General features: G+C 39.8%; 1 protein-coding gene across 5 annotated transcripts in view; it reads left to right on the top strand.

Moving 5' to 3' along the window:
• Positions 1–1,501: 1,501 nt before the first annotated feature.
• FAM3C (FAM3 metabolism regulating signaling molecule C) overlaps positions 1,502–26,778 on the top strand; it is a 53,265-nt gene continuing 27,988 nt past the window's right edge. Inside the window, exons 1-5 of one of the 5 annotated variants that reach the window (XM_032401692.1) lie at positions 1,545–1,695; positions 2,629–2,723; positions 3,467–3,672; positions 14,339–14,393; positions 18,975–19,079. In XM_032401692.1, coding sequence (XP_032257583.1) covers positions 14,381–14,393; positions 18,975–19,079 — 118 coding nt within the window. In that variant the 5' untranslated portion in view covers positions 1,545–1,695; positions 2,629–2,723; positions 3,467–3,672; positions 14,339–14,380. The other 4 variants (XM_032401693.1, XM_032401694.1, XM_032401691.1 and 1 more) reach the window with 4 other exon arrangements.

A 26,778-nucleotide genomic window follows, 5' to 3' on the forward strand; every position in this document is an offset into this window, starting at 1 on the left:
CAAGTGTGGTGCTATAAGATTATGGCATACGTCATTTCTATACAGGCCAATTTGGCTATAGATCAGAAAGCCATTTCATAAATATGGCCTCACCACCCTATATGAGAGGCTTCATAAATTCTTTCAGTGAGATAGGGGGAAACTAGGGGAAATACATGTAGAGTAAATATTGTGGTTTTAGGTACCCTAAGAAACAAAGTGCCTTGGAGTGCCTGGGTGGCTCAGTCAGCTAAGCACCTTACTCTCAATTTTGGCTCAGGTTGTGATCTCAGGGTCCTGGGATTGAGCCCCCATTCAGGCTCCCTACTCAGCTGGGAGTCTGCTTGAGGATTCTCTCTCCCTCTTCCTCTGCCCCTCTGCCTACTCTCTCTCTCAAATAAATAAATCTTTAAAAAAGAAAAAAAGAATAAAAGAAACAAGTGCCTCATTTGTTTGAAGCTAGATGGACCTAGGCTGGAATTCCAACTTCACAGCTTACTACATTGTATTTTTGAGCAAGTTATTTAAACTTAGTTTTGGAGTCTTGATTTTTTGATTTGTTAAAAGTAATAGGCAAATAATATCTATTTTGACTAAGTTGTGAGCATTAAATGAGAACACATACCCAAAGGCCAGCAAAGGTCCAGCAAAGTACTGGGCACAAAGAAGGCTCTCAGAATGCATTTCTTGCTTCCTTCGATGGAATACAAACTGCAGAATTCACAGCTATTATTTAGGTTCTGTGTTTTATATTTTTGGAGAAAAGCTAAGGCTGGGTAGAATACTTAACTATGGCGAAACCCTATTATTTTTTTAATGCAATTTAATTTCTACAACCATGTATTGTCCTGACATTCTACTTAACAGTATTTAATAGTTATTAATTGTTCTGGGATGTGGATATGAACTATGAAACAATTTTGTGTTGTCGGGTCAGCTTTCATATAATGGGATTTGGACTGACTTCCCAATTAGCAACCCAATTGTAGGAAAAATGTGTGTAGAGGAGAAGAACATTTCTAACTGCTGTGTTGCTAAATAATTTAAACAAAAACTACGTGCAAATACACGTACTTTTTTTCCTTGGGCCAAATGTTTAAGGTTATCAGAGATCCAGTGCTTCAGGTAGCATTTTCCACAATAGGTTAGCTAGCTCTTAAGGAGTCAAAAGGTAATTGCCTAAGATGCTACGTTGATTAAGACTACCTCATAGAATCGATTCTCTAGAATGGGGCTGGTTATCTTAAATTCCTTTAAGGTCAGGATTATGAAAGCGTGTGAATGAGGGGAAGGGGGGCGCGACACCTTTTTCCCACTCTCGGGTGCTAGCCGCCGCCAACCACCGCCAACCACCGCTGCTGCCGCACCCACGTGGCAAGTCCAGCTAGCTCAGCGCCGGGCGGGGGCCGCCGGGCCCACCTCTCCCTCCGCTCGCCGGCCCTTCCCGCCCGCCGGCCGGGCGCCCGCTCGGTCCTCCACCGCCAGGGGGCGGGCGCGGCTTCCCGGCGGCGGGGGCCCATTGGTCGCGGCGGGGAAGCGGGGAGGAGGCCCAGCGGCGAGTGAGTTGGCTTCCTCCTGGCCACTTCGGGGGGTGAGGGGAAGCCGGAGGAGCCCGGGAGGAAGCGGAGGAGGGAGCGGGAGGCGGCGGCGGCAGTGGGTGCCGTCGGCCTCCGGTAGGACTGACCGCTGAGAGGCCGGAAGGCAGGCGCGAGGCCGGTGAGACGGACGGGGAGGCGGAGGGAGCCCCGGCGGAGGGCGGGGAGGGATGGTGGGCGTCTAGGGGGAGTCGGACACGCACCTTCACCTTCATCCTCCGCTCACGCGGCCCCCGCCGGCTGGGGGCGGGCCCCGGGGCGCGCCGCGGTGGTCGTGGCGCCTCCTGCGGGGGAGGCGCGGGGGGGGCGAGCGCGGGCAGGACCGGGGCCCCCGGAGCACGGTTGGCGGGGGTTCGGGCCGCCGCCGCGGCGGTGCTTCCCCGGCTCGGCGTCTCCCTGCCCGGGTCCGCGGAGGGCGGGGCGGCGCCTGCACCTGGCGCTCGGCTCGGCGCCCCAGCCGGGACTGCACCTGGGTGCGTGGCTCGCTGGGGCCCCGGCTCGCCGTCGGAAACCGGGCCCAGTGCTCTGAAGAGGCGAGGGTGGAACTGGATGTTGCATTTGTACTCTGTGGAGGGCCGTCTTGGCTCACTAGTAAAGTTTTAGCGTCTCCTAAACTGGAGGTACTTCTCAGTTTTAAAATTCATCCAGCTCATTGATATTGGGTGTCAATGATGAATGTGCTGTTCCTTCTTTCTTTTTCTTCCCCATTTTCTTCCCCGTCTTCAAAATTCTCTACTGTGTACCATGGTTAGTGACCCTAGATCTAAATAATATAATGACAAATTGATGATTTGAGGTTGAGATCTACCAGCTGTGTTTCATCATCTTCTCCCCCCACCCTTCTTTTTTTAAGTTTCATGTAATAGAGAGCTGCTGCCTAATCGACAGAACCTTTTGTTTTTATTTTCTTTAGTCAGAAATATATAGATACAAGATATGATACTAGGTAATTTTAGATTGCTTATTGGGCACTGTGCTGTATGCTTTCATATGCACATTTATTTCTCACAAGCCAAAGAGTAAGTCCTTTTATCTGTTTTTCTGATTTTTACAGTTGAAAATGTGAACTCTTCTGGAGGTTAAGTAAAGGTTGACGGTGACAGTAGATGCCAGACCCCTTGGACCCTTGACTACCTTGTGGGATTAGTGGTATGCAGTCAGATTTACCAAGTTTTTGGAAACATTGCTGATATTCATACCGTGCATTATAGAGTACAAAGAGATCTCCATTTTAACTTAGAAAATAAATAGTTTATGCTCTTCAACAAGAAATTGGCAGAATCGGCATCAGTTTGGGTCATATCATTAATTGTACCTCTTTCTTAAGGCTGCCAGTCTCGAGTTCTTTAGCTGTTTACTGAAGTTACCACCCCCCCCCCCATTTTATACAGGTGTTAGAAGCTTTGTTTCACAAATTCCATGTAATGTTTCTCAGCTCGCTGAAGACTAGCATTTCTTGATAGTGAGAAATAAAGAGTCCGATGCAGTGATTCTCAACCAGGGGATCTCTTAGAATCAAACACAAATGAGGCTTCTTAAAAAGGCCATAGGCCACAGTCTGCGATCCTCCAAAATCCCCATGGGAGGGGACTTTTGTTTCAAAAGGGAATCAGAATAAGACTGAGCACCCCTGGGTTAAAGTGGCTTTCAAAATAAACTTAATAGATATTTTATTACAATTACAAAATTTGGATTGCTACCTTAAGCATTGGTAATTAATCTTTCATAATTAATGAAGATACATTAATGAGGGAAGGTAATTGGAGAGAGGGACAAAGGGTTAAGAGATTGTTGAATGGCAAAAAGTGGTAGTTTCAGTTTTGGGTCATCAGTCTTTTTTTTTTTTTTTTTTTTTTTTTACCACATATGTCCCTGCAACTTTTTCTCCCTAGCACACAAAAACTCACCAGGGGCCATCAGTGGATGACTAAACAAAATGTGGAATGCATCCATACACGGAATATCATTTAGTCATAAAGTCAATGAAGTATTCTTACATGCTGTCCTACGGATGAACTCTAACCATGCTGAGTCAAAGAACTGAGACATAAGAGATCACATCTTATAGGACTCCATCTATATAAAATATCCAGAACAGGTAAATCCACAGGGACAGAAAGCAGACTAATGGTTGCCAGGGGCTCAAGGGAAGAGGGGATGGGGAGTAACTGTTTAATGGGTATGAGGTTTCCTTCTGGAATGATAAAGTGTTTTAGAACTCAACAGAGGTGATGCCTGCACACCACTGTGAATGTATTAAATGCCACTGAGTTGTACGCTTTAACATAGTAAATTTTATGTTAAATGAATTCAATTTCCTAAAGAAAGAAATCAGAAAAAAACTCACCAGAGTAAAACTGGAAAAATCATAAAGAGTAGATGAAAAATTAATTGGATTAGAAATAAGGGAAATGTAAGTCATCTTAGAACAGCTTCAATCAAATGGAGGAGGCCAATGAAAAAGAGAATGAAAATACCAGTGGGGTAAGCAGTGGAAACTTAGAAGAACTGGAACACTTAATTTCCTCCTCTGAAACTCAGCTGACTGTATTTTAGGAGCGGAATAAAAGTCACAAAACCTCTTAAAATTTAAATATCTTAGGAATCTTGCTCAATTTCCCCAAATTAAGAAAATAAGGCCTTGCATGGAATTAAATAATTTGGTTAATGCCATTCATGAATCAACTAAATGCAGAACTATTGCTTAAAAGCCAGATACGTGATCCCAAGGACAGGAATCCTTGTGGACTAAGTACAAGACAAACGTACGCTACTATCCGAAGCTCTGAGCTGGCTGGATTTTTGTGAGACCTGGGGTCAAAATTGGTTGGTTCTTGGGTCTTGCACCTTTCAGCCTTAAGAATGTTAAATGTATTCAGTTTTATTTTTGCCCTTGTTCTCAATGATAGGTATTTTTGTCAGTCCATCTCTCTTTTCCTGGATGGTACAGTGTGGGATTAAGTGGTTTACGTTAGAGCTGTTTAACCCGCAGTTGTAGAACTCGGAAGGAGCAGGCCGAACTAAGTGTCATTTTCTGTTTTTGGCATGTTGGTGCTCCCAGTTACAGAAATCTGATCATTTGATTTCTTCCACTGGATTATAACTTTTTAAGCGAAATTCTGCTTTGGTGGGTGAGGAAAAACTGCAAGAAAACATTTGGGTAATTTTGAATCTAATACTGTTGTAACCATTGCAAACAAGAGTTCTCTCTGCTCTGTTCCTCAGTACTTGTCTCCAGATTTATTCACTGCCTGCTTTTTCCCTCCTCACCCCAACAGGAGACCTGGCCCAGAGTCAGGCTGATTTCCATTCATTGTTAAGGAAATAATGAAATTCTTGTTTTATAAGTTTTACCTTTGGGCTTTTTTGGCCTTGATGTGCTCCCCCCCCCTCCCCCATCTCCAAACTTCTCTGTGTGTTTGGATTGCTGTACTGTAGATCTGAAGTTCTCAGATCTGAGTGAAAGTGAGAACCACCTGGGGAGCTCATTAAACATGCAGGAGTTTTAATCCTCCTAGGGATTCTGGGCTCAGGAATTTGCATTTTAAAAAGCCCACCAATAATCGTGGTGTCTGTGCTGTGGGTTACATTGTAGTTAGGGCTTCAAAGAACCAGATACGCTGTTTCATTGAATCTAAGATATTTGTAAGGTACACCATTATTTTATATACTACCATGGGGGAAAATGTGATTGTAAACCTCATCCTAGTTTAAGACATGTTATAGTGGACATGTTAGAATGAGGGAAGTAGTGTATACCTTACAATCAATAAAATCATCTCAGGTGCCCCAGGAACCACAGGCCGCTCTTAAGGTAAATGATTATTATGAGTCATGGAAGCTATGAGATACAAGAATTACAGTGTAGCATTTCTTCAGATCTTTTACCATGTGAAGTATTTGTTTACAATACGATTTAATGTAAGGTGTCCTTACCTGACATTTATTTGTAATGAAGATGATACTGATGACTTGTTTTAAAATGCAAGGTAGCTGGATGGAAGGGTGTAATGCACTCTAGTTTGGCCCCATATCATTTTCATCCTATCCATTTCCAGTCATTTATGTGTTGATAGTTCAGTTCAGAAGTCTTATTTCTAGTTTCTTTGTACTTTAGTGATTTCCATTTTGTAATTACTGAGATATTAATGTAATGTCACATTGACATCATGTGTGGCTTGATCATTTGATTTCTATCTTTCTTATCACCCTTTTTCTTTTAGAGAGTCCCTCTTGATGCCAGGAGGTGATAATATGCATGTATACCAGCCATCTACTATCCGATCTTGAGTAGTTACAGGATATAGTGGTAATAATCAGGGTAAACAGCAGTGTGTCTCTGAATAAACCTGAACTCTGGCTGCCAACTCAAGAAGGGCCTTTGTGGCGTATCAGGTACTGAATGACAGAATGCCCGTGGGTTCCAACAAACCTTTCTCCACTAATGAGCATTCAGCAAAGAGCAACCCCACCTACTTATGGTGCTTCCTTCAGTGGTATCATCTTAGAAAATGAAATATTTTTGTCAGGAAGAGGTTGGTTAGCCCTGTTAGATTTGGGAGGGGAAGCAGAACACATGTCCATTTAGTTTTTAATCACCTGAAGTGTTTACAGAAAATGTGGTTAAAAAGCTTGTTGATCAACTGAAATATTTCCGAAATCTGATACCTCAAAGTTCTGAAGAGGTAAGAACTTTAGATCTCTAGCTAATTCACATTGGTTGAAGGAGTTGGACTAGGGAATCCTTAACATTGAGATGAATCATGTTGAAATACATTTGCTCTTAGGATGTAGTGTGGGTGGTCTGCCAGGTGTGGTTACTTCTCCCTCCGTTGAGTCTTTGGGGTGAGGTTGATCTAGGAGAGGCACGGGCATGATTTTACTTAGCAGGGCACCTTCGCTTTTGTACATGGAGAGACAGGTTGATTGTTACAGTTATACTTCGTCATATTTCATTGTTAGAAGAAAGGCATTTTATCTAGCTGCTGTAGATCAGGTAGAAGTTTTCAAAGGGTTGCTCTCTCCATTCCCTGCCTGGAGAACCAACTAAAAACGAGGTGTAGGTATTTATGGTGGACTGTGGAGGAAAGCAAAATTCACCCAGAACAATCCCAGTATGCTTCATATTAAGCATTGGTTAGCATTCTGGAGGGGAGTTAGAAACACTTTCTGGCTCATCTGTGCTTTTTCATAGTATGCTTTTAATTCTGTTTGTTTTTTAGCCATAATTAGCTACTAATCCTCTTTTTAATGTATTTTGAATATGATGCATTACAAAATAAGAAAAGCCATTTGATGGTAGTTCAAATAACGTAAAAAATCTAGGCATAGATTATATCCCTCTCTTCCCAACGTTTTCAATAGGAAATTAAAATTCTTTTCTGAAAGACTTATTTATTGGTACTCTTGAGCCATTATTTAAGTTTTGGTCTGTTGCTTTACAGTCTCACCTTTTTGAAAGCCGCTTTGCAGAAGGAGTAGTTACATTCATGTTTTTCCTCAGTGATCATTTGAAAAAAATGGTTATTCTTGACATTATAGAATCCATACAGATCTCCTCTCCCCATTCCCAGGAGTGTGTGGATTTTTTGCTCCTTTTTTCTTCTAGTCAAAAGAAGGTTAGTTTGGTCCTTTAAAAACCTGGGATACTTTTCTAATTGTTAGGTAGTCATTTAAAAAATTTTTCCTCTGGGGTGCCTGGGTGGCCAGGTCGGTTAAGCGTCTGACTCTTGATTTCCGGTCAGGTCATGATCTCAGGGTTGTGAGATCGAGCCCTGTATTGGGCTCTGCACTGAGCTTGGAGCCTGCTTAAGATTCTCTCCCTCTGCCCCTCACCCCCACCCCTGCTTGCATGCACTCTCTCTTTCTCTCAAAGAAAAAAAAATTTTTTTCCTTTAATTATTACCAGGTTAAACCTACCCAGTTTTTAAAAGGTGTGTAACGTGTGTATGTTGAAGTGGTAGACTCTTTTAAATGGATGCATTTTCTAGGATTGAGAATCAGAGTGGCCTACTAGTGCTGAAATACTTTCTGAAGTTAGTAATGAGATTTTTTTCTATTAAGCATTCAGTTTTAATAACACCAAATTCTATTAAATTCACAATATTCATAACACAATGAGAGCAGCTCAGATGTCATAATCAGTTTTTAAATGTTCTGGTGCTTTCAAATGAATGCAGTCTTCTCACCCCTCTTCATTTTGTTATTTCAAAAATGTATCCAGCCTGGCAAGGATGAGTGTGCGGTGAGACAGGGTACTTGATAGCAGTCTGCAGCTACTATAGTGATAGTTTGTTGGGTTTTTTTTTTTTTTTTTTAAAGTAAAGATTTTTGAAAGCTTAATATTTGCAATTTTAAAAGTTGATCAGACATCGGATACACACCCACCCCCTTTAAGCCTATCACAAAAATAATCACTTTTAAATACATATGTAAAGAAAACAGTAGTGTCAGTTTTCTTCACCAACATAATTTTACAGTTAATGAAATGGGTTGTAATAACATTAATTTTTATCCATTTCTTTATACCTGCTCAGATTGCTTTGGAAAACATTCCAAAGTCTAGATTATACCTGTGTTTGCTATAGATGGATTGCTTCATTTATAGGAAGGGGAGGATTTTTTTTTTTCCTTCCTTTTCAAGAGGATCCATTATGTTGTTCCTCATGGAGTATCTGCTTCTTTCCATGGAGACCAGGGGAGTAAGAAACTGTATGATGAACGCATACAGAACACAAAATTTGGGGTTGTTTCATCTGTCCTCCATCGGTAGTAGTACTTCTGAGAGGACCGATAGGAGCCTTGTGGAACTTAGGTCCTGCAAATAACCCTGCAAGAAATGGTGAAATATTAGAGCATGGTCTATTTTAAAAGTTTGTTTTTTTTTTTAGTTTAAATTTTACTTTTGATTTCTCTGTCTCAGGTTGTCAAATTACGACCCATGGGTCACTGTGGCTCATGAGCCAAGATAGATTTTTATGTTTTTAAGTGATTGGGAAAAAAGTCAAAAGAAAAGTATTATTTGGTAACATGAAGACTTTATGAAATTCAAATTTCAGCGTTCATAAATAAAGCTTTATTGTAACACTACTGGGCCCATTTGTTTACGTATGTCTATGGCTGCTTTCCAGGTACAACTGCCAAGCAGAGTAGTTGCCATGGGGACTGTATGTATGGGCAACAAAACCTAAAATATTTACCGTCTGGCCCTTTTACAAAAAAGTTTGCCAACATTTGCTCTGTTTTGTTTGCATAAGTGTGGGTATTTTTCGCGAATTGTTTTTAACGCCATACTTCTGTTTGTAACTTACAGGAGAGTCACTCACCCTCATGACCATTAGGTATAGAGTCGTTTTGTTTTCAGTGTTTGCTCATTTCCCTCTTTAAGTGCTCTAGGACTGAAAATGTAATCTCTCACGTTCGGATTTTGAGGAAGCCTGTTATTAGGCTGGGTTCTCTAGAGATACTGCACTGAGAGGAGATAAAAGACCTAAGACTGATCGGTAATCATGAGGAATTGGCTGCTGTGGTTGTGGAGGCTGAGAAGCCCCAGGCGGCTGGGGGAGCCAGTGAGTCTTCCTCCAGCCGCGAAACGGCAGAGCCCGCGTGTGAGTTTCAGTCCTGATTCCAAGGCAGCTGAAGATGACGTTCCAGGCGGAAGACTGTGTGGGCAGGGAGAGCGAATTCTCCCTTACTCAGATTTTTTTGGTTCTGTTCAGGCCTCCAATTGGATGAGGCGGATTTTTGTTGGGGAGAGCCACCTGCTTTACTCAGATGTTAGGCTCATCCAGAAACGCCCTCACAGATGATCCCGTAATAACGGTTAAGCAGATATCTGGGTATTCCATGGCCCAGTCAGGTTGACGCATGAAATGTAGCCATCACAGGGCCTAAATGTACTGAAATCTATCTGCTTGCACTGACCTTTGTTTCTCTGCGTCCTTGTGAAAAGCCCTAGTTTGCATGAGTATTACAGTCATCCGAACTTCACTCCGTTGATGCATGTGACATTGCCATTTGACCAGCAACGAATTAAAGTTGGATTGAATTAAGTGATGTTTGTTTATATTTGCAGAGAAGGATTTATAGTACTTTCTTCCGGTTTAGTTGATTGTGGCTTGTTAATACTGAATCCATCAGTGGGTGTTTTTGTATGCTTCATTTTCTTCTTTCTGTCTTGGAGGGGTGTTTTAATACGTGTGCTTAATCATTTTGACGAACTGTCAAATCTCTGGAGTGGCTAGTTGGCAGCAGAGGTTAACAAATTCCCGAGCAATTTACAAAAGCCACATTGATTGGCATGGAATTTGGTCAGCAAGTTGCTTCTATTAGAGTATGTCAGTGAGCTGCTGAGGTGAGAGGGAAGTGTATTTGTACTATCAGCTTCTTACCCTTTGTATGACTTGAGACAAACCCTTTGACCTCATTTGTAATGCCATCAAAACATGCACTACACCTAGGGGGCTGCTGGGAAGATTACATAAAATAAGAATGTGTACAAAAAGCACTGCTGAGTGCATTACCTAGTTTATTTTAATTGACAGGACCTTCCCCTCTGGTAAATAATTGTTTTTATGGCTTATTTAGTTGATGTGGAATGGTGTTCTTGTCGTGCACCTGTTGTAACTCAAGTCTGCTTCTCAAGGAGAGAATGAAAGTATCACTTGACCTGTGGTTTTATCTGTTGTTCTCAAATTGATTAATTCTAGGTTGAGGCCTGTTGATTCAGGCCTGATTTAAAAAAAACTTGACCAAATTAGAGCAAAGTAGGTAGTTGGGTTAAAGAAAATGTTTAAATGACAAGGTATTCAAAGAAATTCAGGACGTCAGTCTGAGATCCTAATGTGGGCTCTCTTCTGCAGTCCAGGTCACATACTTACTGTTCCGTGGCCCAGGGGCATCGTGGTGGCCCTCCTTGCAGCAAACTCTCAGATGATTGTGCGCTTCTACACATTAGCAGCCTGATTGGGTTTGAGCATTTATTTAACACACTGAAACTTGTTGTTTTGACTTCGGCTACATTCTTGGGGAGCAAAGGTACTATCAGAGGTTTTTTTGGTTTTGTTCCTTTTTTTAAATTTTATTTTATTATGTTATGTTAGTCACCATACATTACATCATTAGTTTTTGGTGTAGTGTTCCATGATTCATTGTTTGCGTATAACACCCAGTGCTCCATGCAATACGTGCCCTCCTTAATACCCATCACCGGGCTATCCCATCCCTCCACCCCCCCCTTCCCTCTAAAACCCTCAATTTGTTTCTCAGAGTCCATAATCTCTCATGGTTCGTCTCCCACTCTGATCCCCCCTGCCTTCATTTTTCCCTTCCTACTATCTTTTTTTTTTTTTTTTTTAACATACAATGTATTATTTGTTTCAGGGGTACAGGTCTGTGGTTCATCAGTCTTAACAATTTACAGCGCTCACCATAGCACATACCCTCCCCAGCGTCTATCACCCAGCCACCCCATCCCTCCCACCCCCCACCACTCCAGCAACCCTCAGTTTGTTTCCTGAGATTAAGAATTCCTCATATCAGTGAGATCATATGATACTTGTCTTTCTCTGATTGACTTATTTCGCTTAGCATAATACCCTCTAGTTCCATCCACATCATTGCAAATGACAAAATTTTGTTGTGTTTTTTTTTTGATGGCTGCATAATATTCCATTGTATATATACACCACATCTTCTTTATCCATTCATCTGTTGATGGACATCTTGGCTCTTTCCATAGTTTGGCTATGATGGACATTGCTGCTATAAACATTGGGGTGCCTGTGCCCCTTCGGATCACTACATTTGTATCTTTATGGTAAATACCCAGTAGTGCAATTAACTGGGTTGTATGGTAACACTATTTTCAACTTTTTGAGGAACCTCCATACTGTTTTCCAGAGTGGCTGCACCAGCTTGCATTCCCACCAACAGTGTAGGAGGGTTCCCCTTTCTCCACATCCTCGACAACATCTGTCATTTCCTGACTTGTTAATTTTAGCCATTCTGACTGGTGTGAAGTGGTATCCCATTGAGGTTTTGATTTGGATTTCCCTGATGCGGAGCGATGTTGAGCACTTTTTCATGTGTGTCTGTTGGCCATTTTGATGTCTTCTTTGGAAAAATGTCTGTTCATGTCTTCTGCCCATTTCTTGATTGGATCATTTGTTTTTTGGGTGTTGAGTTTGATAAGTTCTTTATAGATTTTGGATACTAGCCCTTTATCTGCTATGTCATTTGCAAATATCTTCTCCCATTCTGTCGGTTGTCTTTTGGTTTTGTGGCCTGTTCCCTTTGCTGTGCAAAAGCTTTTTATCTTGATGAAGTCCCAATAGTTCATTTTGCCCTTGCTTCTCTTGCCTTTGGCGATGTTTCTAGGAAGAAGTTGCTGTGGCTGAGGTCAAAGAGGTTGCTGCCTCTGTTCTCCTCAAGGATTTTGATGGATTCCTGTCTCACATTGAGGTCTTTCATCCATTTTGAGTCTATTTTTGTGTGTGGTGTAAAGAAATGCTCCAGTTTCATTGTTCTGCATGTGGCTGTCCGATTTTCCCAACACCATTTGTTGAAGAGACTTTTTTCCATTGGACATTCTTTCCTGCTTTGTCGAAGATTAGTTGACCATAGAGTTGAGGGTCCATTTCTGGGCTGTCTGTTCTGTTGGTTTTGTTCTTTTCTAGTCTATCCTAAAAGTGCACTTCCTACCACCAGTATTCTAGTTTTGGTAAATAGCTCCAATTTCTATATCTCTACATTTTTAATGAATGTATCAGAAAAACTGTAGATTCTTCCACCTGTTGCTTCTGGATTAAAGAGCTGTGAATTTCTAGCCCAGGACTTTTTACTTTTTTACTGTTGTATTAATTTTCTGTGAAGCTGTTTTATCCCTGCTTGATTTTTGGAGGTTCAGCCTGAGGTTTGTGCCAGGTATATTCCACTAAATTTCTGCTTTTTTTTCCTTGAGATGATTATATGTAATGATTTTCTTTGTTTTTTATTTTTATTTATTTATTTTTTTAAAGATTTTATTTATTTATTTGAGAGAGAATGAGAGAGAGAGCGAGTACATGAGAGGGGGGGAGGGTCAGAGGGAGAAGCAGACTCCCTGCCGAGCAGGGAGCCCGATGCGGGACTCTATCCAGGGACTCCAGATCATGACCTGAGCCGAAGGCAGTCGCTTAACCAACTGAGCCACCCAGGCGCCCAATGATTTTCTTTGTTTTTTAAATGTCATCCTAAGAAGACAAGTTAGGGATGACTTGGAATTAGCATACTGTAAACACGTTCCTTGATTTGCTCTCAAATATATTTGATACTTTTTCCTTATGCTGATCTGTACTCTTGCGTCATTAATTTGTCGTAAGCAAACTAAAAATGTGTTAGGCTGAGATTTTATGAGATTTTAATTTAGAGATTTTATGAAATGTTCTCTCAGAAATTTAATGGAAAACATGAATTCCGCTAGACATTTGCAGTTGCTTATTGCAGTCCTGTTAGTATGAGTGTAGAAGCAGGCCTATGGGACCGTGCCAGTAGGGGGTGGGTTTGTGAGGCGGTGACTTCGCTGGTGCAGGGGTCCTCAGCAGGGAATGGAACTAGTGAAAAAGAACAGCACGCGTCTGCCCAACTGCTTACCCACTTCCAAAGAAATTTTCTAGGCCACATTCGGATAAGAGCGAAGTTATTTTGGAATATTAACTGGGAGGAAAGGTCTGTGAGTGTTGTGAGCGTGTAGTGTTCCATTTTGCTGGAAGTCAAAAGAGGATTTAAAACCAGTCAGGGATTTCATTTGAAAAGCCAAGGATTTTTTTTTTTTCCTGCTTTTATGTGATGGCTTGTGGATACTTTAGTATCTGTTGTTTCCTTTTAGTATTTCCCTAGCCTGTGGATAAGTAGTTAGCTTAAATAGATTGATAACACTGGCTTTTCGTATTATGTGCAACGTGTTCAGATAACAGAGGAAAAGAAATCAATAATGTTCCATTTGCTATTAGTTTAAATGTTGATATTTTCTTCAGGGGAAATTGGGCAGAAGAAAGGGAGCTCTCCTAAGAACACTGGTTCTTGGATGCTCACCACCCCCACCCTGGCCTATTTCTTACTGGTGAATGAACAAACTGGATGGTTCACTTCCTTTCTGTGTCCTTCAGGGGTGTGCTGCTATTTTTATTTAAAACATTCTGTGAATTACTAGATCAGACATCAGCATTGAAACATCAGTATCAAGGACAATCTAAAACAAAGGTCTCAGATACATTAATCAAAATTTTCTTTTGAATTCCTTTCCTATACCGTAGGTGGAGTAGACTGAGGCAGCTGTCTAGTTAAACCTGTGCATGAATTTCCTGTCAAACTCATTTACTTGCTTTTTCATTTTCTTTTTAAAATTTCACCAATCTTGGGCACCTGGGTGGCTCAGTTGGTTAAGCGACTGCCTTCGGCTCAGGTCATGATGCTGGAGTCCCTGGATCGAGTCCCGCATCGGGCTCCCTGCTCGGCAGGGAGTCTGCTTCTCCCTCTGACCCTCCCCCCTCTCATGTGCTCTCTCTCATTCTCTCTCTCTCAAATAAATAAATAAAATCTTTAAAAAAAAATAAATAAATAAAATAAAATTTCACCAATCTTGAGTAATTTCCTAGGAGGGAAACACACACAAATGTCATGACATTTGTCTAATTAGTTTATTATATATACTTCAAGTCAAACTCAATCTAGGCAGGAATGCTTATTCTAGACCTAATGATGTTTGCCTTTTCTTTTGATTTTAGGAGGTTGTTTAATGAAAAGTGCCATAGACTGAAAAACGAAACATGAGGGTAGCAGGTAAGATACTTAATTCAGTAGAAATAGTTTTACTTTTCACATAATTTGTTTATTTAAATGGCTAAAAGAGAGAGTAAATAATCTTTTTCTATATTAAGAACAAAGCTGATATATATATGTATAACAGACTAAATCACTACTTCGCCTACTTTTTTATGTAGTCAGTAAATCACAAATTGGACAAACTTGTGAAAATTATTTATATGAAATTTTTTTAAGTTACGGCTTTAATGTTTATGTTCTTACACATTAAGCTTATTTGCCTAATAGAATAAAATGCCCATATAAGTAACAATTTTGATAACCTAATAAGGAGACTGATTTTTGTTTTTGCTAAGTTCTTTTTGAGAAAAATAAGTCATAAAGTTTAGAAGAAGCTTACGTCTTTGTTATATATGTACTTACCTGGAAACTGGAAACTAGTGTATGTGAACAATTCGGTAAAATGTATGTTTGCTTAAGTGAATATTTGCTGGTTCGAGTTCAATCTGCATAAGTGAGGTTATGTCTAAGATAAGCATATTGAGGAAATTGCAAAACACAGCTTGATGTTCATAGTATTAAGGGAACTATCTTTAAACATTATATAAAGTTGCATAAATAATGGGAGATGCTGATGACCTCTTCCTGCCTTGATTGTGAAAATGTTTTCTCCCAGCGCCACCCCTCCTTCAGCACAGCCAAGGCCCTAGAGGAAACGCACACTTTACGTAGAAATTTCTACTATGTGTGTTTCCAACATAGAAGGTAACTTGTAATTTCTCAAAATCAAGATAGTCTTTCTTGTAATTATCATCTTCTCACCAGCAAGCCAAGTATTTTCCTACGGGGGGGCATCTCTTAGAAGTGTCTAAAGTCAAGGCGGGTGAACAAAACGAGGCTTCGTGCTTCAGTCGTCATTCTGTGGAATCAGGTGCAGGTGATTAAACATCATGCTCGTTAGGCAGAGATACCAGGGTTCACAGATGCCCTTGTGGAAATTTGGAAATCTGGACCCTTTGGTCATGAACTTACAAAACTGTCCTTTTTTTGAGTAGCTATTCAGTTGTTGAAGGAAAATATTCCCAGAAACTAAGAGCTTATTTGTGGTTTAAAAAACATACTACAGTGTCTTTTTTTTAATGATCTTTGAATATGGCAGGACTGACTATTGATGATCATGTGTCTCCACATGATTTTAAAAGTACATTAATTAAACATAGTGATTGAAATACAAGTTTTCTCTTCCTCACATAACTCTACATTCATTCTAGTTGAAATTAAATTTTCATTTAGTTCATTTCTCTGATTCTGACACTTCCAAGGTTAATTGATAAATAATTATTCATTGAGTATTTATTTTATGTTTGGCAGTATTCCTAGTATAGGTCTTGAAGGGATTGGTTTTGATGAGCAAAGAGAAGATTAGCTGTTAATTTATTGCCTTTAGTGTGCTTAATCTCATCTAATTTAAGAAAATCTGGTTGCTTTGAAATATTCTTATAGCCTTTATTTTTACAGTAAGGCAACAGTGTCTAAAGTGTATGCTTTTTGGTTTGTGAAAAATAGGGACACACTCAGATTAGTGCAGTCCATGGCTAGAAGGAAGAGAGAGTCTCATGGAAAGTTAAGAATGGGGACTATGACAATAGCCAAACTATGGAAAGAGCCTAGATGTCCATCAACAGATGAATGGATAAAGATGTGGTATATATATATATATCTACACAATGGAATATTATGCAGCCATCAAAAAATGAAATCTTGCCATTTGTAATGACGTGGATGGAACTAGAGGGTATTATGCTAAGTGAAATAAGTCAATCAGAGAAAGAGAAGTATCATATGATCTCACTGATAGGACGAATTTGAGAAACAAGGCAGAGGATCATAGGGGAAGGGAGGGAAAAATGAAACAAGACGAAACCAGCGAGGGAGACAAACCATAAGAGACTCTTAATTTCAGGAAACAAACTGACGGTTGCTGGGGTGGAGGGGGGGTGGGAGGGATGGGGTGGCTGGGTGATGGACACTGGGGAGGGTATGTGCTATGGTGAGTGCTGTGAATTGTGTAAGACTGATGAATCACAGACCTGTACCCCTGAAACAAATAATACATTATATGTTAATAAAAAAAATTAAAAAAAAAAACAAAACCTTGTAAAGTTGTTGAAAGGATTAAAATTTAAAAAAAACCGCCCCCCCCCCCCCCCGCAAAAAAATAAGAATGGGCACTATGGTGTGGTATGGTCTGGCGCCTTTATGTCCAGAGTTGAATGGTGACTAGCTCTGGAGGAGACCCCTCTGTAACGGAAGTTCTAGAACTCTAACATTACGGAGGCTGTGCTAGTATTCACCTGCCTGCTCCTTTCTGGGGCCATCTGTTTATTCTATTACCAGTTCATTTCTCCATCTCAAACTTTTCTCTGCCTTAGAGCTTTTATTTCCTTCTAGTTCCTCTGATGGTCCAGTGCCAGTGAATAGGTCTTGGTTGAAGACTCACTTCTGCCAGTAACTAGTTATGTGACCTTAGGCAAGTGATCAAAAGATTTTCAGCCTTGATTTCTTTTCTGTAAAATGAAAATAATACATTGGAAAGCTGTGCTAATGCGATTATGCTTGTAAAGCATTTAGCTCCATAGAAGGCACTCAGTAAATGGTGTGTGTGTATTGTATACACAAATGTATATATGTACGTATGCGTATATATGATGTATATGACGTATGCAGTTTGTTTAGTGTAGGCTCAGATCTAACTTGGTATTGAGTTTAGTCTAGAACTTTCATGTATTATAACCTTGATATTTTATTCATTTTAATATTTTAATCTTAAACAGTAAAGGTTTCATATATCTGTTCTAAGGGACAGGGAAAAGTTATCTCTGGTTGCACATGCTCATGATTGCTAGAAAATGAGTGGTTAAGGCTGTCATGTGATATACAGTCTTCCAGCCCTTGGTCTTAAGTGATCAAGAAGGAATGTGTCACCTCTTGCCATTCATCTATTTAGCAAACACTTGTTGAGAGGAATGACTATGTCCGGGCACTCTGCTAGATCCTTGGGGGCAAGAACTCAAAGCCTATTGGAATTTTGCTCTCTTAGGCACTAAACATGTAGGCAGCTTGTAGTTGCTTTTGAAAATAAGAAGTGATTTTTGGAGGGGAGAAGGTTGGACACAGGCGGTGCGGAGATTGATTAGGTTAGTGAGGCTTCCTCACTGCCATCTCATTTCTGTGTTTGTAGAGTGTTTCTAAATAGAAGTGAGGAGCTCTGTGAAACCAGCACTTCTCAGCATCACTGGCCCTTTGAGAGCATCGGTTCATTCTCTTCCAGCTCCTTGAAGGATGTAGTCCTAGTTCTTTAGGTTTAGGAAATTAGAGCGAACACATAGTTCCTTTTTTACTCTTCCTTACCCACTGAGTTGAGTTTTGGTAGTGTTTTAGGAGAATGTGGTAATTTGGTGCTAGAACGGAGTACTGTACCAAGCACTGGGCCCCGTCAGGATCCCTGGATTCTGGGCCTTCTGCTGCTGCGACGTTATTTGTAATCGGGCGCGGTTGCCTGACCTCTGGGCTTTTGTTTCCTTAAGGCTGGAGAGATGCCTGCTGATCCCATCTACCTCTTTTAGATCAATATAAATTAAACTTTTGGTAAGAGGGGAATGGAGATGGTACAGGCAAATATTAGTATTGTTCCTGCACAACCTAATGAGATGCTCTGAGATCCTAGGGGAGAGGGGAGGATATTTCTTCCTTGTCATTTTCCATTTCCTTTCCTGTCTTGCACTTTTTTTTTTCTTTCCTAGATTTGCCTAGCTATGGAGAAAAAAGACAAGTCTTCGATTCCTGTTAAGCAGTTAGTTAGCTAGTAGCTGGTAGCGCTAACTCTGTGAGGCACCCAGAAATGGTTAAAGGTAGAAAGGTATGAAAGTCTACGAGCGTGTCTTGATGGAGCTTATCATGTAACCGCATTATGAAGCATGTGCAGTAGGTGCTAGATTAAGTCCTCTAGGATTCCAGGAGGGTAAGTGTAAGGATGAACACTTTGTTGTTCGCCATAGCAGGAGTGCTTGTGTAGCTCTAAGAGACAGGATGGTTGGTGATAGGACAGTAAACCTGTTATATGTCACCTGAGAGTTCCTTACTTAGCGTCATGGTGTTGCCGTAGTATCTCCACAAGGTCCAGCGTTTTTGTATTATCCCTGTATAGTGTTGCCCTTTATATTTGGAAAGGGTTAGGAATGCGTCATCCCACATACTTGCTGATGGTGTTCCATTTGCCATGATACTTTTGTGTAGTTTTGGTTTTTTGTTGTTGTTGGTTTTGTTTTTGTTTTTTCATGAGAAAACTAGGCAGATGAGTCAAGCAGTCCTGTGTTTGGGTTACTGGCCAATCTGATAATTCTTTGATCAGGAAAATCCCTTATCTTGATAGATGGTGGGTGCAGTTTTTGTTGTAACTCAAGTAAAATTAAGATCCAATAGATAAAATTTATTAGTTTTAAGAAATTTTTTTATAAACTTAAATTTTTCATGAAAATGCATTCATAAAAGTTCTGTGGTCTCAGGAGCTCATGCCGAATTATTTCTGCCCCTTTCTAGGTGCTGCAAAGTTGGTGGTAGCTGTGGCAGTATTTTTACTGACATTTTATGTTATTTCTCAAGTATTTGAAATAAAAATGGATGCAAGTTTAGGAAATCTATTTGGTAAGTTCCATTTTTTTCCCCTTCCTTAAATCTTGTTTTTGATTGGTTGTCTATAAATTTTTACCATTTATCAGCATCAAGTCACTCTGCTGTTTAGTCTGTCTAGAAAAGAAAATGTAAATATGTCAGTAAGTGTGATCCATTAGAATATTCTAAAATACGCAATAGGAAGTCTTAAAATTAATTCCGTATAAAGCATGAATCTTCTATTCAACATTTGGAATAGATTTAATGGGGTCTATTTCATTCATGGCATTCTAAATGAATATTCTGGAAGATATCACATGCTATTCGAGTCAGCTGCTAGAAAACTTGGAACCAATTCTAGCCCTCAGTTAGTAAGTGGAGTCATGATAATGCATTTTAAATACCAGCCACAGAAATCCATCTTGCTTTCCTACCCTTATTTCCTTCTGCATCATTTTTCTCTCTGCCAATTTATTTAATGCTATATTGTAAACATACCATTGTAAGCTACTTTAACTCAGTTTTTTAACAAAATTCTTAAGTTAGTAAATTTGGAATGTTTGAGCTTTGGTTGAAGCGTTAAGGTATTAAAAAATTATGCATGAAAAGTGAGAATATGAAACCTAGAAACAGTATTTTGACCCATGAGACAGAAATCTGTTGGAACAACTTTGAGATCTCTGGAATAGGGAGTTTTGCTTTCCATAAATTAGTATTTGGAAGGGATCCCAAGACCTCGTTCACTTCTTCTCACATCTAGTTTCAAGACTCCCTTAAACCAGTGGTCCTCCAGCTTTAATATCAAAGGAACCTCCCCGGGATCTTGGCATACAGACTCGGATTCAGTGTCTGGGATGGGGCCTGAGAGTCTGCATTTCTAACAAGCTCCCAGGTGATGCTGAGGTTTCTACTCACAGACCCACATACTGAGTATCAAGGCTTTAGACAATTCTGATCTGTAATCATCAGTTTCTGTATAAACATTTTCAGGTCACTTTTCTTGCAAAAACTACTTAAAAGTACTTTTTATATTGCACTGAATTCTGTCTTTTATACTCCCCAGGAGTATCAGTGCACTGATCTTCTGTCTGCTGGAGTTCCCTTCCACACCAATGAGCTCTCAAATAGTTAAACTGCAGTCATACTCCTTCAGGCCATCTTTTTTTGTAAGTTTTCATCTTCTCCAGTTATGGAATTCCCCCCACTTTGAACCATTCCTCTCAGTGTACTGGCTGTTTTCTTCCTGAACCATCTGTTTTTCGATACCCATTTTAAAATGAAGTATCCAGGGGTGCACCTGGGTGGCTCCATGGATCAAGCGTCCAACTCTTGATTTTGGCTCAGGTCATGATCTCAGGGTCGTGAGATCCAGCCTCCTGTCAGGCTCCGCACTGGGCATGGAACCTGCTTAGGAGTCTCTCTCTCCCACTCCCTCTGCCCGCCTCTTAAAAAAAATACACACACACACACACACACACACACACACACTAGGATTCAGTATAGAGGAGTCATTACAAAGTACAGTGATATCTTCTACCTACTTCTACCTACTTCTGTTACTACGAAGAGGCCTGCCTGGTGTCCTTTGAGAGCACAGCTGGTTGCGGTTGAATAATGGGGCAGAAAAACACTGAAGGCTTTGAGGACTTGTTCAGGGTCACTGGGAAAACAATGTGTATGGCCAGGTCACCTAAGAAAGGTTGATGGTAAGGGAAGAAGATTGTGGCAGAAGCAAGTTGAATGTTTTGTTTTGTTTTGTTTTGTTTTTTAAGATTTTATTTATTTATTTGACAGAGAGAGACACAGCAAGGGAGGGAACACAAGCAGGGGGGTGTGGGAGAGGGAGAAGCAGGCTTCCTGCAGAACAGGGAGCCCGACGTGGGGCCCAATCCCAGGACCCTGGGATCATGACCTGAGCCAAAGGCAGACACTTAACGACTGAGCCACTCAGGCACCAGTTTTTTTCTTTTTTGAAGTACTGTAGAGACTCGCTTGTCTATAGCTTTGGGCAAAGATTCAGGGAATTACAAGTCAATGGGATGAGACTGAACAAACAAGAAAAAGAGGGTCCTTGAAAGAAGGAAGGCAATGGGACCATTGGTACACATAAAAAAACTACTTTGGGAACAGGCCCAGTGTTTTCAGAGAGAAGAAGTTTGGGCGAATCCACAGCCGCGCTCGCCCTAGTTTGGCTCTTCATCTCTAGTCTGGACCGTCTGTGTAAACATCGCAGGGATGCTCCATGTCTGTTTCTCGTCCTTGGTATCTGTGTTTCATTGCTGCCAGGGCAGTTCTCTTAACACTCATGAACCTTTGGTACTTCTGACAACTAGAGAGTAAAATCAGAGTCCCTACTTAGGATGGCACGCTCACACCCTCAAGCCGCCTCTGCCCCTCCCCTCCTTACCCCGTGCCTTGCACTCGCTGTGCCGGTCTGCACAGCATCTGTAGACCCACACCCCAGCCTTGCTCATGCCGATTCCTCACCCTGCTCATCTTTCTCAGCCCCCCTTCCTCCGTTAATCCTTCTCATTTTTCAGAACTGCATAAATGCCCTTCTTGAGAGAAATTATATTTGAACCTCCCCCTTTTCCTATTAGAATGTGTAGCTTCTTTTTTGAACTGTTTGTTCCTAAAGCATAGTACTTATATCTCAATTTGGCACTCATTTTATTCTGCCTTACATTGTATAATGTCTTTTATTTTCCACGTATCTGTTTCCCCTTATTAGAGAATGAATCTTAAGGGCAGTAACACCTTGGTGCTTCACCCGGCTCTAGTGCTGGGCCGTACATGTAGACAGTACATGCTGATTGGATGGAAAATGGACGTAGGTGATTGAGGATTAGGATTTTTACATGGGGAGGAAGAGTATTTCCAAAGTGGGACTCATTTAAGGCTGTATTAATTGAAAAGCCACTGGTAGTCAGCTATGAAAAGATGCTGAGCTATTTTAACTAGAATAGTTGTCTCTTAATTTTCATTTTGATTTTTCCTAATGTTGGGAATCTGCAAGGTTTTACTGTGTGTGTTTTAGGTATTTGATTTACACATTCTTAGGACAGATGGCTTATTTTGTTATCATAACTGAAGTCTTACACTGTATCCACAAAACCTTACTGGATTCCAATTTATTGAATTGGTAAAAATTTAATTTGTTATATTTTAATTCTCATCACAGAATAATTGGGCAAAGATGAAGATAGGGTTGTCTTTGCCATTTGCTTAGCATTTAACTCAGTTTACCAAAGGGTGATAAGTTTAACTCAACATTAGAATTGTTTCTATAATCAGTATATTAGTGGATCCCATGAGGTGAACAACAGTTGTATTGGTGGTGAATTTTTCCTTTTTTTTCTATGTGTTGATATAATAGCTTACTTGATAGTTCTATAAATTTAGATTCAGGTTGATTGTATAGTCCTATTATAGAAAAATAAAAACTATTTCTAGAATGGAATGAAAATTTTGCTCACAATTAGTTGAAATTACTAAAATACATTGTGATTTTTTAAAAACAAGCTTTTCACACAACTTTTTGAGATAATTGTAGGTAGATGCACATGCATTTGTGGGAAGTAATACATAGAGATCCTGCATACCCTTTACACAGTTTCTCATATGGGTAACATCTTAGAAAACTATCTACAGTGTCACAACCAGGATATCAGCGTGGATACAATCTGAGTTTTAGTTATGATTGCATTTTAACACAGTGTTAGTTTTCAGCATGGATACTTAAAACTAGTGAATGTACTAAACACATTCCAAATTATTTTTGCATATATAACTGCAGTACTTACTGTTCTATTGAGTTGATTTATTTTTACCCTCAGATTTAAACCATTGAAATAGTATATACATAAATTACTTGACATTATTAAAAACTAAAGTATGAAATAGTTCTGATTTCTGTAGCTTGACTTATTGGATGGCATTCATTGATAAAACCCAAATCTGAAAAAAAAAATTCCAAGTGAATTCATTTTATCAGCTCATCTGATAAGAGTAGGTAATAACGATTAAGCCATTAACCTTTTTCTTGAAGAAAGTAAGTGTTGTAATTCTATTTGATATGTTACTTATTTCATAGATATTGGAGACCTTTGTTTTTCAGTCATTTTAAATTATTTTTTAAGAATTCTTCAGTCATCATATAAGCCATAAAAACAACTAGTAATTTGAAAATTAAATTCAGTTAATGTAAAAGATTCAGCAGTCAGTGAGCTTCTTTAGCTTTCCAGAGAGATTTTATATCTAAACTGTACAAAAGCTCAGTTTATCTTGATGCAATTTAATCTTGAATAATTCATGATTATTATTCCACAGTTAAAAATGGTGCCTGGCTGTTTATTTTCTTAAAATAAAAAATTTTATTTTATTTTATTTATTTATTTTAAAGATTTTATTTATTTATTTGCCAGATAGAGACACAGAGAGAGAGGGAACACAAGCAGGGGAGTGGGAGAGGGAGAAGCAGGCCTCCCACAGAGCAGGGAGCCCGATGTGGGCGGGGCTCGATCCCAGGACCCTGAGATCATGACCTGAGCTGAAGGCAGACGCCTAACGACTGAGCCACCCAGGTGACCCTAAAATAAAAAATTTTAAATAAAACTTCAAAAAAATGCAAACCAAATAAAAAATGTTTATTATTGTTCCTTAAAGTGAAAAGTTGTATGTATTGGAAGAAACTAAGAATTAAAGCTTAGCTCAGGGTAGTTGGAAGAATACAAGTTGCAGGGAAGGAGGGATTTTTGCTGGCCTGCTGTGCCCATACTCTACATGTGGAGAACATCCCATTTTATTTGTGACAATTTACCTGTTTGGCTTTCAGGTGTTAAAATTCTCAGAATTGCAGGCTCAGTAGAGGGCTTTTGGTTTTGGTAAATATTAGATAAAAATTAGTTTTCATCTGGTCTGGGAAGAGAAGTCTTTCCAAGACTTGTTTGTTGTTGTTTAAAGATTTTACTTATTTATTTAGAGAGCGTGTGTGCACTCGAGCGGGGGAGATACAGAGGGAGAGAATCTCAAGTGGACTCTGAGCTGAGTGCAGAGTCTGACAGGGGGCTCAATCCCACGACCCTGAGATGGTGCGTGACCTGAGCTGAAACCAAGATTTGGATGCTTAACTGACTGAGCCACCCAGGCTCCCGTATTTGGTTTTTTTTTTTTAACCTTTAGCCTCTTTTCTCTTTATTCTTACACAGAGTAAATGGAGGTGATGTTAGTATTTAAAAGCCTAATGATTAAAAAACTGGTTTTCCCCAAATCCTATCCCAGTAACATTTTTTTGAATTAAATAGCATTTACCTTTTTTTTTTTTAATCTCTTTAAGTTTTACAAGCAAACTAGCTTGACCATTTTATAGGCTCATCCCTGGCTTTTCTTCTACCTCCCTTTGCTCAGCCACACTCCTCTTTGAGCATTAGTTGATTATTGATGTCTCTAAATTCTCTAATCAGCCTTCTGATTTTAAATCCAGAGGCCTCTCTGGTCAGCCTTTGTTAACTTTCCCATTTATATCTTCATCCCAGATCTCATTTAGGGTGGCTTTGAGACTTTCCCACTTGGATCGTCTCCAAGTATCTAAAATTGGCAGGTTCAGCAATGAACCCATTCCTTACCCCTATCTCCTCACTAGATTATGAGCATCTGAGTGCAGACATGGTGTTTTTGTTCATTGGTTCATGTGAATGAATAAATGAAGGCTTCTAAAGCCAGAAGTCCAAGAGACAAACTTGACTGCTCCCTTTCCATCATCCCTCCATCTGGTCCATTCTCAAGTCCCATCAGTGTTGCTTCCTTAGTTGTTCTGAACTGGTCTACTTGTTTCAAACCCACAGTCATTACCTTTGTTCCAGCTGCTATGCCTTTTTACCTGGACTACTTTAGCAGCATCCTGGTCCTTGTGGACTCCTATTGAATCCTCTCCAGTCAGAAGGGTTGTTCTGAAAGCTCCCTATCCTGGCTTCCTGCCCTGAGCAGGACTAGCAGTTTTTATGCATGTGATCGGAGGACCTCAGACATTTCCCATTTTGCAATGCAATAGGAGTTTGGGTGCTAGAGTGAAATAGGACTTTGAAAACGATCTCTGCCAGTTATTAATTATGACTTGAAACAAATCAAATCAGTAAACCTCTCAGTTCCCAGTTTCTTACTCTTTGAAACAGGAATGATGATTACATCAGTAATACATGCAAAAGTACTTGATAAGAGTACCCAGCATATATGAATGAGCTCTGTTATATTACCCCTATTCTGATCCCACTGTCTTCCCCGTATCTTGTTACCATAAGTTAGGCATACCAGAATCCTGATTTGAACAATGTTTTTCTGTAAATATCTTAACACCTGAGTCTGATGATATGTGTTTGTTCAGGGCAAAGTGAAGTTGAGAATATCTAGTGTTTATGCTGCTAATCACTCTCTGGGCTTTAATTTTGTTTACAAAAGTGAGAGCTTTGGACCAGATGATCTCTAGAATTGATGTTTCCCTTACTTTTATGCCATAATTAAGGAAATTAAAAGAATGAGCCCAGTAGTCCCAGCACTCTAATTTACTAAGTGGTCTTTTTTTTTTCCTTCAAGTCTTTGTCCTTATCCATGAATATGTTTCGTGTAGATAAGGCTTGATTTTTTGCTTTATTTCATGCATTAGACTTTCTCCATGTTACTCCATTGCTTTTATGACTTCAGTGGCATGTAATATTTTGAGTATTTTATAGAGTTAATGAGCCTTCATTTACTTGGTCGTTTTCCTCTTTTTAAACATTTACATACTATTTTTCAGCTTTAACTTTTCTGTTTCCAGTTTCAGTTCTGGACTTACAGGAAATTCTCAATTATCTAAAATAGTATAGAACTAAAAACCCAGTGACTATTTATAGTCATACAGCTGACAAATATTTGTGACACCGCATACTTATTAGCCAAATTGGGAAGTGGCTGCCCACAATACTGTTGATGATCTGAACTGTAATCCCCTAGACTGGGATCAGATGTTAGTGCTTTTTAAAAAGCTCTAAATGTAGGTGGCCAGGTTGAGATCTACTGCATTAAAGTTTAGATTTGATCATAAGATTCTGGCTTCCTTGAACTGATAAATTATAAAAGGCTTACTAATTGACCTTATTTTGTTTATTACACCCAATACATTTCTATTCTAGAGAAATTAAACTCCTCACCACCACCATCCCTCTTGTGTTCCCTGCCCCCGAATCTCCTAGCCTAACCACCAAGATAAGTTTATATATATTTTCCAGGACTTTATATGCATGTGTACACAACACTTGTGTACAGCAGGATCAACTTTTAAACGCCATAATAGTCACCAAGTATATATTTAAGGTCATTTAAAGGGAAGTTTGAAATAGTGTATGGTATCAGTTATATGTGAAATCTAAAAAGGAAAAACTCAGAGAAACAGTAAAATGGTGGTTAGCAGGGGTTGGGAGGAAGGTAAGGGGGAGACTTTGCTCAAAGGGTCTAAACTCCCAGTTACAAGATTAACAAGTTTGGGGATCTCTAATGTAGCATGGTGATTATAGCCAGTAATAACTGTATCATATACTTGCATCTTGATTAGAGAGTAGATCTTAAATGTTCTTGCCACAAAAAGAGAAATGGTAACTATGTGATGGGATGGAGGTGGTAGCTAATACTATACTGGTTATCATTTTGCAATTTATAGATGTATCAAGTCAACATATTGTGCACCTAAACTTACAGAATG

The sequence above is a fragment of the Phoca vitulina genome, unplaced genomic scaffold (genome assembly GCF_004348235.1).
Source record: "Phoca vitulina isolate PV1807 unplaced genomic scaffold, GSC_HSeal_1.0 scaffold4, whole genome shotgun sequence".
NCBI classification, from domain to species: domain Eukaryota; kingdom Metazoa; phylum Chordata; class Mammalia; order Carnivora; family Phocidae; genus Phoca; species Phoca vitulina.